The sequence below is a fragment of the Sarcophilus harrisii genome, chromosome 2 (genome assembly GCF_902635505.1).
Source record: "Sarcophilus harrisii chromosome 2, mSarHar1.11, whole genome shotgun sequence".
Taxonomy (NCBI): domain Eukaryota; kingdom Metazoa; phylum Chordata; class Mammalia; order Dasyuromorphia; family Dasyuridae; genus Sarcophilus; species Sarcophilus harrisii.
The window spans coordinates 216,667,808-216,686,007 of NC_045427.1; the positions used below are offsets into that span (position 1 = coordinate 216,667,808).

At 38.8% G+C, this 18,200-nt stretch overlaps 1 protein-coding gene across 3 annotated transcripts in view; it reads right to left on the minus strand.

Annotated features, from left to right (window-relative positions):
- Window positions 1-4,405: 4,405 nt before the first annotated feature.
- Window positions 4,406-18,200, minus strand: part of EFR3B (EFR3 homolog B) — a 121,248-nt gene continuing 107,453 nt past the window's right edge. For all 3 annotated transcript variants that reach the window (XM_031951444.1, XM_023494587.2, XM_031951443.1), the window contains 6 exons: window positions 17,771-17,898; window positions 17,065-17,156; window positions 15,287-15,335; window positions 13,868-13,974; window positions 11,426-11,475; window positions 4,406-10,768 (listed from right to left, as the gene is read on the minus strand). In XM_031951444.1, the coding sequence (XP_031807304.1) occupies window positions 10,663-10,768; window positions 11,426-11,475; window positions 13,868-13,974; window positions 15,287-15,335; window positions 17,065-17,156; window positions 17,771-17,898 (532 nt within the window). In that variant the 3' untranslated portion in view covers window positions 4,406-10,662. The remainder of the gene's footprint in view (window positions 10,769-11,425; window positions 11,476-13,867; window positions 13,975-15,286; window positions 15,336-17,064; window positions 17,157-17,770; window positions 17,899-18,200) is intronic.

The window sequence follows — 18,200 nt, forward strand, 5'->3', positions numbered from 1 at the left end:
TATCAAGGGAATCAATGGAAAAATGGGGAGTAAAAAAGTTTAGCCATAACAGATCTCAAACTGCATTATGAAGAGGTAATTATCAAACTATTCTGGAACTAGCTAAGAATAAGAGTGATGGATCAGTGAAATAGATGAGATAACAAATTACATTATATAAATGACCACAGTGATCTGGCATATCCAGAGATCCAAGTTTTTGAACAAAAACTTATTTCTCAAAAATTTCTGGGAAAATTGGAAAATAATATGGCAGAAAATAGGTGACCACCAACATATCATACAATATACCAAAATAAGATCAAATTGGGTATTACACAAAAAGGTGATATCATAAACAAATTAGGAGAATAGAAAATAGTTCTGTCAGATCTATGGATCTATCAGATATATGAATAAGGGAAAAATATAATGACCAAAGATAGAAAACATACAAAATGGAAAATAGATAAGTTTTGATTATGTAAAATTAAAAAGGTTTTGTCTAAAAAACCAATGCACCAAAACTACTGGTCATCTAGGCATATTGATAAGCAATCAACATTTATTAAGCATGCTTGGTATTGTTTTAGGCACTAGTTGTGCAAGATACCATTGCTACTTTGGAGTAGGTTGGCCTGGAATCAGGAGAGAACTGAATTCAGATCCTGCCTCTGACAGTTATTATTTACCATAAACAAGTTCCTTAATCTCCCAGGTCCTATTTCCTTATCTGTAAGATGCAGGTAATGATAACTAAAATGACTATCTTCTTATCTATAAGAAACGAGGGGTTGGCATGAAATTCAAATAGGATAATGAATATACTCATGGGGTGGGATAGAAAATATTTAATGATGGGCTCTTCTGAGGAAGGCTGTTTACAAGACATACTTTTAAATTTAAACTCCAATATTAAAATTTTCTCCACTATTTTTTAAGTCCAAATAATCAACAACAAATTAAATTTTGATTTGCAGCATTTGCCAGTTTTTAAAGTATAAATGTTCACTGATCATTTTAACAATGGGAATTCAAGTTGGCTCTAGAAGACACTTGGCTACAAGGTGCTTTGCAAATTTTCAATATTAACTATTATTCTCCTGATTTCATCCTGCTCCAGAACCTCAATTACTAACTTCCTAATTCTAAGAGACTTAAGTGCACAAATGGTACATAATTCAAGTTGACCTTTTAGTCTAAATACCCTGCTTTTACCAATGAGGAAAGTGAGACCCTTTGGCAAAGTCAGAGTTCAGTGCCTTTTCCCCATTGCCAGGCTACTCTCCGAAATACTAATAACTAGACAGTCTCTAAGATCTCCTTCCAGTCCTATAGTCTTTGATATAGGATATCATCTCCCAACCCACCATCTCCCATGGCCAAGGCCTTTAAAGACTCAAGACCACTCTGCCTCCTCCCACCCCAGTTTAATCACGTAACTTGCCCTGTTGCCTGGTGTGATTTCTTTTCTTTCTTTCTTTTTTTTTTTTAATGGAAGCTTCATTGGATAAAAAATTTGGATCAATTTCCCTAGTTTCATCCAAGAAGCATGATAGGAAAAAGAGATGGTTACATCAGAGACTGTAGGAGACTTCCTTCACCTCCTTACAAATTCCAGTAGTTGTTTAAAAAGTATCTGACTTTACACCATGACCCATACTGCAATCTGTGGCAGCTCCATGATGGAGGCTGCAGAATCTTCTTAAGAGACCTTAATCAAAGCTTCACTCAAATACTTCAAATCACAGATAGCTAAGGGCTTAGCAGACTTGACTCACCTGTACATACATGAAACCATGAATCTCTATTCCATTCAACTTGCTTTTTTTTTTTTTTGAAGTACAGAATAAATTCAATATATTACTTTCAAAGTTTCAAAGTTGTCTGCTTCCTTCAAAACTTCTCTTCCATGCATTTAAAAACGTTTCCATGTCCTTTTTTATGTCACTATTGCAATCCCCTCATGTCTACAGATGAAAAAACAGGCCCATGGAGATTGACACTTGTCCAAGGGTCATTTGAGTAATAAATGTCAGAGGTGAAATTTGAATGAATCCAGGTCTTTTGACCTGAGTTAATGCGTTTTCCTTTATTCCTTTAGCTAGTTACCAGATTCTCTTGATGCATTTATCTCATTCCTAGAGTATCTTAAATGATCTCTCTAAATGATCTCTCCCCCACCTCCCATTTCTCTCTTCTTTCACCCATCCTAAACAACCTTAAGAGAATCTTCTTCCTAATATCCCTCTTTCTTCAAATGGAAAAAAAAAAACATTAGTTTTGAAGACACATGGCCCTAGTTCTGCCACTAGGTATGAAAATGAAGTTCTGGATTGGGTCTGATTTAGGCCAATCCTCTGGTAGCTTATTTGATATAAGGGAGGGGAGAAATAGACAACTCACAAGTTATTCAACTGTTAACAGATAGATATCAGAGTAGAACACTGAACAAGTATATAATCCATGGAGGACACTAGGAGTTGATTCCTTAAGTAAAATTGTCTATGAGTTGCCCATGGTTGTCTACCAGCCCACACTCCAGATCCCTAGTACTCTTCTTGGCTGTTTGGTATCCAGGCTACCAGGAAGAGATGTCAATGGCGTGGGCCTTCAGTCCTCTAATTCAAAATATGGAAGACTTTCAATATCTTTTATGGAAAAATTAACCTTACTTACATGGGGTAGGGGAAGAGGTTAGGATATTGCTCCCATTACATATAACATTAGGCAAGAGTCACTTCATTTCTCTAGGCCTGGGAGATAAAGAGGTTGGACAAGGTGGTCTCTTCCTGTTCTAGAATTCTATTATATTCCCATCACTTAAAAATGAAAACGGTTACTTTACTTAAACAGATAAAGGCTCTGGAACTCTACATTCTATCTATCCAATCTCATCTCCCACTACTCCTGTAAACAAACTCCTCCTTAACTAAATATACTTTATTAAATGATACCTATATACATTGGCATTGGGACCCTCTCTCATGAAGAACCTGCCACTTCTTGTGCACAGGTATTTTTCAAAGCCAAGTTTAAGCCTCATCTCTTTGATATAAGTTCTTCTGTTGACTTCAATCTATAATGATTTTTGGTGGCACAGTAGCACTAAATATAGGAACAGACTTGCCCACTACAGACTATAAACTAGTCTGGACTATAAACTCCCTGAGGTCAAGGATCAAGTCCTATGTCTTTTTAATCCCACAAATATATAAACAGGACAAAGAACTGAGATTTGTTGACTAGTCCAGGGCATTAACGTAACAAGGATTTGTGATTTTGACAGGGTGGGGTCTCCCTCAATTGTGCAGATCCCAACTGGTGGACACCTTGGTCAAAAATAAGATGTATCCTATCAGCTTTCAGTCAATCTGGCAAGGATCCTTTCTGGAGTTAGATTGGATAGTATTTGGATAAATAGTGTGAGTTTTCTTTCCATCTTGAATTTATACTCCGTTGCATAGTTTTCAAGAGTGCCAGGATTCCTCCCAAACCATGGAGACTTTAGTTGAGTAGAGTTAAAGGCAAATAAATGTCAATAGATCCTCCTGAGTATGTGCCTACATGCAAAAAAATGCAGAATGCCCAAGGAGTGAGACATCCTTGCAGATTCACATATAACTTACTGACACTTTGTAGAAACACACCTTCAGCTTTAGAGTGAGTTCTCTGAAACATGTGATACCTTTGAAATAGACCTTACATTTGCACATAGTAGAAATTTAATATTAAATTATTGAATGCCTGTGTTAGTCACTCTGCCAGACAGGTTGATCCCAAAGAAAAGAAGGACTTTTTGCCTGCTTGCCCTCAAGGAGTTTTCATTCTACTGCTGACTCTCATGGATGTTCTTAACCCTTTAAATAAAATAAGGAAGCTTCACCGTGAATCTGGTCATTGGGGAATTGGCAAGTGATCTAGTTCTTTAAGAAAAAGATTAAACTTCTTCCATGTTTAGGAGAGGGCAGCCTGGTAGTACCCCCGAGTTCAAATCCAGTCTCTGATATTTATTAGCTATGTGATTCTGGTAAGTCAGTTTTTTCAACTGTGAAATGTGGATAATAATATATACGTCCCAGGGTTGTTGTGAGAATCTAGTAGAGTGCTGGTATGTAGGAAGCAGTTAATAACCGCTTGTTCCTTTCCCTTTCTAAGATGGGTTATATGTAATCCTGCAAACAAAGAGCCTTGAGGCTAGACATCTTCAGAGTCTCAGTTTCCATTTACTCCTGGAATCCAGTTCTGGGCCCCAGATTTCCATCCCGACAGCATCCCTTTCCACCCTACCTCCTGGTGCCAAGGCAAAGAGAGAGGAGTTTTCTGGGGGTGTCAAAATGTCAACAGGAAAACCATTGGTATTTTCAGACCCAAATTCCCATCTCAAACAATCATTTACTTTTAAGAAATCAAGCAGGTAGCAACGTGGAGACAACATTAACATTTATTTGAAAAGGGCATCATAAAGACATATTGGAAAATATCGACAAACATTCCCTAAAGAATTACTTTAGTATCATCCCTCCACAGCTCCCTCCTCCTCCCCCCATATCTACTACCTTTTCCTCAGCCCACAAATGAAGCCAATGGGTTCCAATAAATTTTAAATACAGAAGCTATCAGTCACTAATTCTACCCCCACATATAAATAAATCTATCAGCTATTATATACATGTGTTTGAAACTATGTGGCACTTATGCTCTCCCCCACCCCACCCACCCAGGACATAAAGGTCTAGATAGGACACACACACATACACACACAGACACGTTGCAATCTGAGGACAGAAGCATTTACAGGTTTTCTAGCTAGGAGTGCCTCTTGTCCCCTTCGGCTAATTAAGTGCTTTTCAGAAATCGAGAGGAGATGGAAGGAGAGGATTTTCCCTATTCCCAGATCTCTCAGAAAAAGAGGTGAACTCAGCTTCTTTGGTCCTCAGGTAGAATTAAACTCTCTAGGCCCAACTCCAAATTCAGCAGCCCATTCCTCTTCTAATAGTATATTCTGACAATCCAAATTGCAGAGAAATTGCTGATCTGAACACGGGTAGGAGGTTCCTCCCCTGGGAGTTCTCTATACCAATCAAATCACAGGTTCAGACACTATGCCAAAAACTGTTGGGTACCAGGGGCATAAAGATAAATAGAAATAACCCCACTCACAATATCTTCGTGAAGCACTTAGGGCCTGGATTAGACTTGAAGCAAATAGTTCATTTTTACTTTGAAGATTGCTGGCAGAGGGGGACCATAAGTGACCCTAAATTGCGTGTATCTTCCAGGGAAATGTAGACATGTTGTTTCAGCGCAGTCTGCCAATGCTACCCTCGAGGGATCCAATAAGAACATGGATTCTGAGCTGGGCTCAGCCTTCCAAGTTATATAGAATCAAACATAATTTAGCACTGTGGAGAGAATTACCTATCAGGGACAATGGGATTGTAATCAGACAGGATCATAACCCAGAGACCTCAGAAGATCTAAACCTGATCCTTGAGCTATTTTAATTTTCTGCAGGTTCCAAGTCATTAAGTTCTACTGTATATCTGAGTTCCAGGCCACCAAGAATAAATTATAGTGGTAGTTGGTTAAGTCATATTTCAGTTGTGCCTGATTAATTTTGTCAACGCTACTGGGGGCTTTCTTGGCAAAGACCCTGGAGTGGTTTGCCAATTCCTTCTCCAGATAATTTTACAGATAGGAAAACTAAGGCAATAAGTGACATATTATTCAGGGTCACTTAGCTAATAAGTGTCTGAGGATGAATTTGAACTCAAGATGATGAGTCTTTCTGACTTCAGGCCTGCTATCCTATTCTATATCCACACCACCACCTAGCTGCCCACACATTGTAGAGAAGGTGCTAGTCAGATTGGTGCAGGGCCATTGAAATCGTAATGTAGCTCTCAACCTTATTGAACATTTCCCCCAAATGTTAAGTGCAGCTAGCATAGATTTTCACCTCTTTGCAGAATGACTTCATTTAACCTCATCTTGACACTACTAATTTTCCAATCTTACTTTCTATTAAGAGGGTATTTTAATGGAAGTTAGTATTTTTATGCTCTCAAATGAGAAGATGAAGGAGGGAGTATCCATAGGACTCTGAGATCCCTACTTGAAGGAAAACTCAGCTTAGTTAAGAAAAATTGGGGTTTTCAAATATATTCATGTCTGATTAAGTCTTCTCAGGAAAGTTCTAGTTGCATTCACAGTAGAGTTCTCTCAAAACAGAAGCTCATCTTTTGGCCATTAACAGTGTAATGGAGTATCCAGCTGAGCATGGTCAGATAGAATATAAACTGATTGAGGGCATAGATTTTTTATTTTGTCTTAATATTTCCAGCACCTAGCACTGGAGCTCATATATAGCAGGTACTCAATAACTATCTGCTGCATTGGATTGAAAGATAGTTTCTGACTGCCTTTACCCAGGAGAAGAAAAAGGCCTCCTCACAATACAGATAACAAAGGGGGATTGGCGAAGAAGAGGAAATAATCTCCTCCTCATTCCCTGGGATCAATGCTGGGATGAGAATGTTAAGAACTCACTACTTCTCCCTGCAATACCTTGCTGTAAGGCACACTGACTTTGAAGCAGGATTTTTACAGGTTCCTATGATCAAGAGCTGGAAAAACCTCATAGACCATCTGTTTCCACACTTATAAGGACACTGGACTAGCTTACTTTTTAAGGTTCTTTAACCATAAGATCCTATAATCTAATCCATTGTCTTAATTTTGCAGATGAGGAAACCAAGTCCAAGAGAAAAGTATTTTGCCCTAATCACATAAATACTTTAGAAAAGCTAGGATTCAATCTAGCCCCTTTGAATCCAATGATCTATTACAACTTGTTGCTAATTGTTAAGATAATTTGGTCTAACCTGTTGATTAAATTAGGTAATAGACATTACTTAACTCAGGTACCAGAAGAGTCAGAAGTAGCTTCTTCACAAGGAGAAAATAAAAGTGCAGAAAAGTTTCTCCTGATTTGGGGATGGGGGTGGAAAGGGCATAGAATTGATGCTCTAAGTCAAAGCTTCCATGCTGCTGACTACAAATAAATATGATTACCAGCAGAACAAAGATAATGTTAATATGTGGTTATATATACAGTCCCCCGCCCCAGGAATCTTTATGTATGGGTAAGTGGCCTGGTTTCTATATGAGTTTGACATCACTGATTTAAATCATGTATCTAGATATTTATTTTTAATTAATTTTCCCCCTTCACAATGGAATAAGAAATAGTCATAATCAAAACCAGTAGTCACCTTCTAGTGGAATTACCCTCATCTGTAGACTTAGAAAGGTGTTATAGAAATATTATTACATAAATCTGAGCCTCAGAATCCATATCTGTAAAAAAAAAATAGAAATGGAGGGCATGATGGGGGTGAGGGTGGAGGAGGTTGGGCCATATGGCCCATAAGCTCCCTTCTGGCTCTAGATTTTATGATCCCCACTCCTCAGCATCACAGACACAAGAAACATCACTAGAGGTGGGGGAAGGATGACAAAAGTCAAGTAAGAAAGAAACTGAAGATTTTTTAAGGCTAAATTTAGAGTTAAGTGCTAAGAACAATCCTATGGAGCTAATTAGTTTGAAAAGCCTAGTTTGGCCCTCAGGATTTCTATCTTGTCTTCAAAGTTTCTTCTAAGAAACTATGTGTTTTGATGCTAACTTAAAGGTTCCTATTTTAACAAGAAATATTTTATCACATAAAATGGAGAGGAATTTCATGCTTAAAAGTCTGGATCTCCTCCATCTTGAATTTCAGGGACCGCATGCAACCTAAAATTTCATTAAGTGAATATGGAACCGGTAAGAACAATTCTGCCCTCATCAAATGATACTCCTCTGGTTAGAGTCTTTATTTAGTTCTGATTGACATCTTGGCAAGCACATTGATAAGCTAGAAGAAGGTACCTTGGCCGAGGTAACAACTGGCCTTGAGATCATGCTTTAGAAGGATCAATAAGGAGGCTTGGCTTAGTGGGAGACACATGATCATTTTCTTAAAAAGCATTTTAAGGTATCCTACATGAAAGGAGGACCAGACATGTTTTGCTTGACCATGGAGGGCAGAGGAACAGTTAGTTGAAGGAGATAAATTTGAGTTTTATGGAGTGAAAAACATTCTCTGAGTTGGAGGAAATGGGCTGCCTTAAGAACTAATAGGTTCTCTGAAAGTCTTTAAATGAAGACTAATGACTACATATCACATATGTTCTATGGGAGAAGCCTTTTCTGATAATGATAACACAAAGTGGTTTCTTAAGGCCCTTCCAACTCTGAAAGTGGGATTTATACCACCTAGCATACTCATAGTGCAGTAACAGAGACTGAGTTGAAGGTGGGCTGCATTTTTTCCCCTAACATATCATAGGCTTGCATAAAACTTTAGAATGCATTTTTAAAAAAGGGATCTTGTTTTAGAAACATGTCCTATATTTTCAGGTTTTATATTCAGGCCAATACAGTAATTACTGAAACGATTAAAGCAAAGGCCTGAAAGTGACCTTATGATAGTTGGGCTCATATCATTTCCTTTTTCTCTCTCTGTCTCTTTCCCCTCTTCCTCCTAGAGGTTTGCTCTCCTAGAGGGGGCAAACCACTCACCAATCTCTAATTCACTCAACCTCAGGTAAATTATCTCAGCTTAACTAATAAATGAGTTTGGGGATAAAGTTAGAGGATTGGGAGAAGAAGGGCTATTTTAAAAGGGTTATTTAGAGAGAGATGTGCCTATCAGAATCTGCCATCTGGATTTCTAGATAAGCCATGGCCCATTTGAGGGTGGTTGGCCCTTGGGAATATCAGCAAGGAAAGAATGGAACCAGAAAGGGCATTGAAGTCAAACTTTCCTCCCCACTTTCCCATATTGCTTAGAGCCTCATATCTATTGGTTCCGATTGAGCTTTGCAACAACTTCTTGTCACCATCATTTATAAAAAGTTTATTGAGTACCTAACAAAGTGCAGGGTGCTTGGGGCACCAAAAATCTAAAATTTGAGGGAGCTTCTGTTGCACCCTCTGGAGTTCAGAGATATCACCTCATTTGGATAAAATATACATATAGACTTTATCCAAGAGTACACACATATGCTTCCCCTCTTTTCCCCTCTCCCCCTACCTCCTACACACACACACACACACACACACACACACACACACACACACACATACACACACATATACACAGGCTCACACACTGCAATCTCAAGACAATATAACTGGCCCATTCATTCCTTGATGGATACACCCAATATTCTCAGTGCTGGCAGGTAAACTCCTGTTGTAGCAATGGTAGTCCCAGGGACCCTCTGCCCAGGACAGGGCAAATAACTTTCCCTATGAGGGAAGGGAATGATTCAGAATAGGGCATTGAGGCTTCTTGTCATCCTGTTTTTTTGGAGAGTCTCTATTATCTTAATCTACCTCTTGTTCTGAATCTCTAGCCTAGAATCCCAATAGGCCTTTGCCCCACAGGAAGAAAGACCAGTGAAACATCATAACCTATTGTCTCGGATAAGGTAGAGATGGTAAGATAGCCAAGAGGGAGTGAGACAAATACAGCCTTACCACTTCTGTCTCCTATGAGAGAGCATTCTCAGGTATAATTTCTCATGATTCAGGACTCCCAATTTATAGTGTATTTGCCTCCTTGGCAATGTGAAAGTTGAAGGTGAAACTGCTTTCTCTACCCATTCTCAAAATTTTGCTAGTTTTCCCTTTATCAGATTAGACTTTGTCCTTAATTTCATTAAGCCGAGATTATCGGCTCAGGCCAACTATTATGGGTGAACAAGAGCAGGAAAAAAATTGCTGGTATCAACTACTTGCTGAGCACTGGCATCCCTGGAAAGGATGTTCCATGCTTCCTCTTAGATCTTTGTTTTAGAGCTGCCATGGTCCCGTTTTCCCCCAAATTTCTAAGGCATCCCATTCCCTTCTGCCTAGCCCTAGGTCCAACTGTGCAGTGACTTTTCACATCAGGCAGAAGGGATTTCAGTCTATTAATCAGTGAGGATGAAGCTCTCTGAGTACCTCACCCCCTTCTGAAGCATCTCTGTTAGGTGGGGATTCAAACTTCCACTTGGTAGATGGGAAATTCCTGGAGAGAGAGTCCAACACTTTCCTTTTTCTAGGAAATACTGCCCATGAGGTTGGATGTCTCCTTTCCTTATTTCCATTTTCTGTTCAACCCTAGATTTTCAACTAGGCTCATAAGCCACTGAGATCTTTGATAGGGCTTCCCTTTGAAACATGGAAAGCCTATCCATGGATCGTTCATAGGCTCTGTCTCAAGGGGGAAAAAATAAACCAAAAAAACCTCTTCCAACTCATCAACCAAAGGCTCACCAAGGCTCTCTCTTATTGGGAAAGAGCCCCCAAATCTCTCCTTATAAAGGGCCCCAGGTGACATACAAGGCAAGGCAAAGTGGGCAAGGTAGACTCCCACTGGCATAGAGGGCCTGAAAGAGAGTGGCAAAGCTGGGATGGTAGAGCAGGAGGAAAAGAAGGGTTGAGGGAACTTGTTCTCTCAGGAAGGTGGTCACCACTTGGAAGTTGTATTTCTCCCCCGAGATCTCAGTTAGGATTCCATGTTGTGGGGGATGGGGGTGGGGATCACCTCCCTCAGACCCATCCTCCACAGGGCCTTGGACTCTTGGCACTCAGTATACGCACAGATCAGGGAACTTCATCTCATAGACGGGGATGGAATGATTCTGTGGCTGGCCATAGGCTGCTGTGATGGTACCAGATGGGCTTGGGGGAGGTCTGAAGACAGCAAGAAGAGATTGAAGAGAAAAGTCATGATAGGGTTACAAACAGAATAAGCTAGAATCAATCTTTACCTAGGATAAATGTGGGAGAAGACACAGATTCCCAAATCCATGAAGGCCAAGCCTTCCTGAAATACAAACTCAATTGAAGCCTTTAGACTGACAAAGGACTTGGGATCCAGGAGAAAGTAAATTATGTCTGAAGTCAGAGGATCTGGGTTTGAATTCTGCCTCTGATGTTTATCTAAGTGGCTGTGGGCATGTAGTAGACACTACTTTCTCTCCCTGTATCTCAGTTTCCTGGATCTTTAAAATTAGTGAGTTGGACTAGATGGCCCTAAACCCTCTTTTAACTCTAGCTCTATGATCTTATGATCTCATGGGCAATCATGTCTTTATGGTGTGCTCCAGAACTTTTAATTTAAGGCCAAATTTACTATGAAGGCCAAAATTATAGAGCATTCTTTTCCTGAAATCATTTCCCAATTCACTGACATTTTTCCTTTTCCAATGTCAATCAGTATAGATTAAAGTTTGCAATATAAAAAGGAATAAATCCCAGGCCTTGGTGGGGACTCCAGAGAACAGAAGCAACAAGTGATGATTCTGGAGAAAAGGGCCCCGTGAAAGATCAGTGTCCAAGGCCACTTACCGGATGGTGATTTCAAAGATCTGGTTGAGTTTGCTCTGTAGAAGTGATGCCTGTAAAACAGAATTGAAAAGAAGGTAAATTTGTGGGTCCCTGACCACATCACCTAACTACAGATTTGTGTGGCCAGTTTAGGACAAGGAAGGGACAGAATGTTACTTTTAACTTCGTCCCTGGATCCTTGTTGTGCTACCTGTGATGGATGAAAACCCCCGAACAGAATTTCTGATTAATTCATAATCAAGTTATTAACTAATCTAGCTAAAAAGCAAATTATTAGTGGTTCCTCTTGATAAACAAAGACAAAAGACATGGAGAATCTAAAAGTCTTAAATATTTCCTGAGAGGATATTTCCTTGACAATTGAAAATCAATTCTAACTGGTAGACATTTAATGAGATGGTGAATTAGAAGTCTAGCTTTTCCTACTGAGAATGTGGCTTGATCATGAGGCTCAGCCACCTCCAGCCATCTGGACAGGGAAATCCTTTTCCATATAGACCACTGGCTGGTTTTCTCCTTCATGAGACGGGCCACTTTAAATTGGGGCAAAAATTTGGCTAGACTGGATTCTGTTTACACTCTATAAACAAAAATAAGGTCTCCTAGTTGGGTGGGGTCCAGCTCAAGATCCAAGAGCAAGTTCCTTCAAGGGTTAGGGTTAATCTCAATCAGCCACATCCCTTCAAGAGGCTGACATCCAGAGAAGCCGAACCTCAATGAAGAAATGGAGGTGAAAAAGTCTGGATCCTAAATTTAATAACTGGTTTTAATATGATAGAAAAAATGATTTCTTTGATAGCCTCTAAATGGAGGCAGAAATCTGCTTGGATTTTGGTCTGCATGAGAAACATCCCAGAGAGGTCTTGGGTACCTCCCTTTTAAAGAACCAATTAGAGAGAAGAGCATGGCATGGCATGTCAGGAAAACTTAAGCTTAAGTCCTGCCTCTGACACATATTTGGCAAGTCTTGGGACCTGTGGGCAACTCTCCAACTATAAGTTGTAGAGAAGTTGTTTATATGCAGTGATAGAGGGGATTTCCTCACTGGAAGATGCTGTACCAATAAAAATAGAGGACCCAATTTTAAAAAATGCTTTTATAAGAGCCAACTAGGTCATGGAAGGATAACAAAATGGAATCATTTCCCAAAAATAATGGAGTCAGTCTAATTTAATAAACATTTATTAAGTGCTTACTGTATACCAGGCATTATGCTAGGTGTTGGGGATATATAAAGAACGAAACAGTTGTTCCTGCTCTCAAAGAGCTTATCTTCTTGAGACCTAAATGATCTTTTTCAGTGATTTAAGGAAAAACCTCTTCCCACCTTTCTGCCTCATTTTCTCTGTTTCAGAAAAATAGTAATTCTCTACTTCCCAAGGATGAGAATAAAAGAGTAGAATAACGTGAGAGCATTGAAAGAAAAGGGGGAGATAGAAATGCAAGATATTTTGCATTTAGTGCCTATCATTGTTTTTATTATTGATGGCCCCTCAAATTTTGGCCCTATCAACTCATGAAGGCCATGCATAACATCATGAAGTGTTGCAAATCTGCTTTGGGGGAGAGGCTGTCCATAACCAGTGAAATCAGGAATGCATGAAATAATAAAATTTAGCTTGTTATTGTTAAAAATATCTTTTCTCTTTTCCCTCTGAAATTTCTTCCTATTGACTCCTTTCTCTTAAAAAAAAAACTTAAGTCACTTTTTTTCCTTCTTCAAATCCTTCTTCCACAGTCCCTGTTGTTCCTAAGAAAACTAATCTCAGTTTCTAGATACTTCTGACATGGTCAGCCCTGCCAAATATCATAGAACTTGGTACTATCCGTCAGTTGTCTCTTGGAGATATCCATATTATTTCACCATGGCTGACTTCTTGAGAGAAGGAGCTATTTAAGTTGTCTCCACAAAGCAATGTGTTGTTGTTTTAATTTTGTATTTATTTAAAATAAAAAATTTACAAAAAAATTAAAAAGTTCTCTACTTTATAACTCCATATCTAAATTAACTGGCCCAAAAGATTGAATAATGATAGGGCTCCCTTGGTACTTTGGGGAATGGTACTCAACCCAAATATTTCAATAGAGTCATGATTCCATTGAGAATATTCCTTTTAACAGTGAAGATCTCAAGCCATCCATGCTGCTTTAAGATCATCCATGTGCAGCTTTTGACAAGTAATGATTTTTGGCCCTTTAGGTATAATGGCATTTTCCACTAATCCTAGATGAAGATGAGTGATGAATACAAGAAAAAATACTAGAGATGATCCATCCCTGGTGGGTCAGCCTTTATTCCCAAGTGGAATGGGCTTAGGAAAAGGCACAGAAGCCCAGAAAGTTTCTGTTTGGTGTTATTATTTCAGCACTGATATATTTCAGTGTCAATCCTTATTAGCCCTAAAGGATCGACACCAGTCTCCCCATGGCTTCAACACTCACCCGGGCCCCACAATGTGCAGCAATCTCCTCAAAAGGTGCCTTCTGGAACTTCTCAACCACTTGCCGCCGCCGCTCACGCTCTTGTTCCTCCACTGCCACACTATCCACTAAAAACAGAAAGCTTAAGTTAGTACCGTGGTAATGGGCAGAGTGCTGGGCCTGGAATCAGAAAGACTCATCTTTCTGAGTTCAAATCTGGCCTCAGACATGTAACTGACTGTGATTCTGGGCAAGTCCCTTATCCCTGTTTTCCTCAGTTTCCCCATCTTTGAAATGAGCTAGAGAAGGAAATAGCAAACCCGCTCCAGTATCTCTGCAAAAAAATCCCAAATGGGGTCATAAAGAGTTGGACATGCCTGAAAAACAACTGAACTTGGCCAGTGATTCAGAATCAGAGAATGGAAATTCCAATGCTGACTTTGCCATTAATATAAGCATCTTTGGCAAAAAGATTGCCAAAAAAAAAAAAAAAAACTGGCTTCAGTCCAGTTTCTTCCTCTTTAAAATGGGAATATTATACTTGTCCTGTCAACTTCAAATTGTTACAATTTTCAAGTGGAAAATATGTGTGAAATAAAATTATAGAATTATAATTATTATTTATAAAATAATGAAGATTATTATTTTCAAGTGTTACCAAAAAGGCAAAATACTACTATTATATCCCAGAAAATTCTGAGAGAAAGAGATAGTGGAAAAAAGTAGAAAAACACCCAGAGCATGGTGCCCTGAACCAGGGCACAACATGAGGACATCTGGAGGAAAAGGTAGAGGCAAAAGGGAGAGGAGAGAACAAAGGTTGGGGGCGGGGGGAAGGTCAGAGCTCTCTAGTCCTGGTTATTTCACTAATACACTGTATGACCTTAGGTAAATCATGTGACCTCTATAGCCCCCAGTTTCCTCATCTATAAAAAGAAGAGATGGAATAGGTCCCTTCCACCTCATGTGTTCTACTAGCCTATGATTTAATGACAGGATGCTAGAGATTAATGACATTTACTTCCCTGTTCTGCCCAACACCAGCCCAGAGTATATAAACATGGGTAGGTTTCTGAGGAACTACAATGGAAGCTCACCCATCATAAGTGCTGATACAGTGTGCACTAGATAGCCCCTCATTACATATGTTATTAGAATCAATTGGTATATTTGTAAGTTTTATTGAATTGTTTCCTCACAAACCATTAAAAAATTTCTTTGTAAAAGAAATTTTTTGTAACTTTAAAAATTCTTTGTAACAAAATATAGCTGGATAAATAAGGGAGGGGGGAGAGAGAGATATTTGGCAATGAAATGGATATTTTAAAAAAGAAGAAGAAAAAAAATACTTTTCAATTCTTGAAATTGGAATTATACTGGAAAATTGAAGACATTCACCATATACACAGATTCCATTAGTTTCAGTTAGTCCTAACTTACCAATAGCCTTCTTTAGGGTCTCATAGGTAATCTCCTCAGCAGGCACTCTCTATAGAGAAAAGAGATGTTTTTGAAGATTAGTTTTCTTAGGAAAGGTGAAAGAAGGAGGAAGATGTCAAATGATATTGGAGTCTTCCAGGCTTTTATAATTCCCTAGTACCCTTATTTATCAAAGTCCCAGGCTAAGAAATTAAAAGCCATTTAATTTGTCAGAAACTCTTCTAGACTAGTAAAATACCTTCCAGGGAGCTACATTGTATGCAGAGTTTGACAGCTGTCTTCCCCCCTCATTTCCCTGGCCAAAAAAAAAATAGATAAATTCAGAAATGGGTTGGGGGATCCAGTTTGGTTAGACCTTGACTCAGATCAGAAATTTTACTTCAGAAAGACCCCTACAAACCTCCCCTCACAAATAATCTGTCTTTTATACTCATTACCAATTCATTTATCAAATCTTGTGTGAGGAGACTATTATATAATCTGTTTTTAAAATATTGGTCTTTTGAATGAGTTTAAGATATTTAGAACAGGAGGGGAAAGATTAGGTACCCTTAAGAAGCATCTTTACATTACAGGCTTAGCAAAGAAGAGATCCAAGGCTAATTGAGCATTTGTAAAGAATGTAGAAAGGGGGAAAGGATAAGAGATAAAGTTTAAGAGATCTCCTTTTGACTCCTTTATGTTGTCTTCTTCTATTAAAATGTAATGGTTCTCTCATCCCTTAGTAACTTGGTTGCTAAAGTAACTTTTTATGATTGAAAAGAAATTATCATGGGCTTGGATGTAGAAGATATTTGGACAGAAAAAATGTGATATTTAACTTCTGTTTCTGACCTGGAAAAAGAAAGATCAGGGAATGGGAGAACAAGAGAAACGAGACCCAGATGCTCATGAGTCAAGAAATTGTTAGTTTTAGAGTTAGGGATAAATGGATCATCTGCAGTGAAGTATATGTGTTTATTTTGAGACTAAAAGTAGCAGCAATGGCCCATATGCCCAGCACTACACAGCTGGCTTAAGGCAAATCAAGGAATGAGTCTAATATAAATTTATTTTGACTTTTCATAGATATCTCTTTATGGAAGGTACTCTGAGAGATACTGATGTTCTACTAACTTCCTTGATAGAGAAAGAAAAAGAAAAACAGGAGAAAATCTGGGTCTAGCAAGGGGGGTTTCATAGTGTTAATCAATTAACTAATAGCATTTATTGTTATTATCATGTCATAAGAGTCTTTGTTCTTTGCAGAATCTGGCATCGGGCAAAAGAAAATAAGTTGGGAATACATGTCCTCATCAGTAAAAAGGGGGAGTTAGACTAACTGATCTTGGAGGGGTCTTACAGCTCTAAATTTATAATTCTGAAGTGTGAGTTTTTAAAATGAAACCCTACTGCAAATGATCTTTCAAATAGACTGAAAGTTTGTGCATCACACTTTTATAGTTGTATGGTTAGTATCCCGGTCAGTACATGGAACATGAAGGATTCTTAATTGGTCATTAAACTGAGTCTAATTAATAGCACACATCACTGATTTTATAATGGAAGTCAATAGTAAAACAGGGCTCAAGACTTAATAGAAATTTGTTTTAAACACATGAATGAATAACAAAGCATTTACTAAGCAGTTACTCTGTGTCATGCACTGTGCTACTAAATGATATGGATTTAAGAGGACACAGAAATACAGTCCAAGAGCAAAGTATTTTTGAATGTGAAAAGGGAAACTAGCTCCCTCTCCTGGATCAGGATGGTATATAAGAAAGAAAGGAATTTACCTCTTCCTTCTCTGGGCTGTTCCTTGATTCTACCTCCACCTGAAGAGAAATGGTTTCACCAATACTCTTCCTCTTGGATAAGCGATCTTCATCTGGAAAAGAAGGATTCCCAGAAATTCAGTGTTTAGAGGAAGCCATGAGAACTTGGTACTGAGATTCCCAGACCCTATTCTTCCTGCCCTCTGAAACCTTCACTGATTCACAAAAAAAAAAAAAAAAAAAAAAAAAAAATGCTAATAGAGACAATAACCTAGTCAGAGTTCTTCAGGGTGAAGCACAGATTTCAAAGTAAAATGGGAGTTGTAACTTGGGGTCTGCTGCAGATCTGCTGAGTCTGTCTGAGCCTTGATTCTCTAGGGCTCATATTTCCCTACTGTTCAATGGAAACAGGAAACCCATGAGCTCTAGTTAAGATTTTGAAGTCATTTGAGATCTACAGGAGATTCCATCCCCTGAATAGGGAAGGTTTAGCAAATCTCAGCACAAGATTTATTAATCATAGGTCAGATTATTCCTGGAACAGGTTACCCCTAAAGATGTTAGGCTGATGAGCAACCCCCAACATTGTCAACAGGTTTCTTACTATACATTTTCTCAGTATTTACTAGCCCTCAGTGTCATAAAAGATTGCTAAACCTGTGAAGCCAAACTTTAGTTAGGAAAAGTGAGGGAGATAAAGATGGATGTCCTTGTACTTTAATCCTACCTGTAAGCTGAGGGATGTATGGTGTGCAGAGCCTGTCAGAGTTGTAGCCACTGCCCCCGAGAACTTCACTGATCTTACTCTGACGGAAGAGGAGCTCAATCACCACTTGATCCAGATTCTGGGACAACCTGAAAGACAAAAATGGGAAAGAACAGAGGAAGGGAGAAGACAGAATTATGGAGAGATGAAATGGCTATATACTTCCATTGTTTCCTTCTGGTCTTCTCTCTCCAAAGAAGGAAGCCAACTCTCCTGACCTGTGTGCTCAGGCTACCTGTCTAGGATAATCCAGGACCAACTGTGTAGCCCCCAAATGATCAAAAAGGCATAAACTAAGGCAATACTTCCCTTAAACATTTCTAAGAGATGAAAGTGATATTACTCTGTGGACAATATAGCACGCTTTAGGCAATAATATCACTTGGCAGCA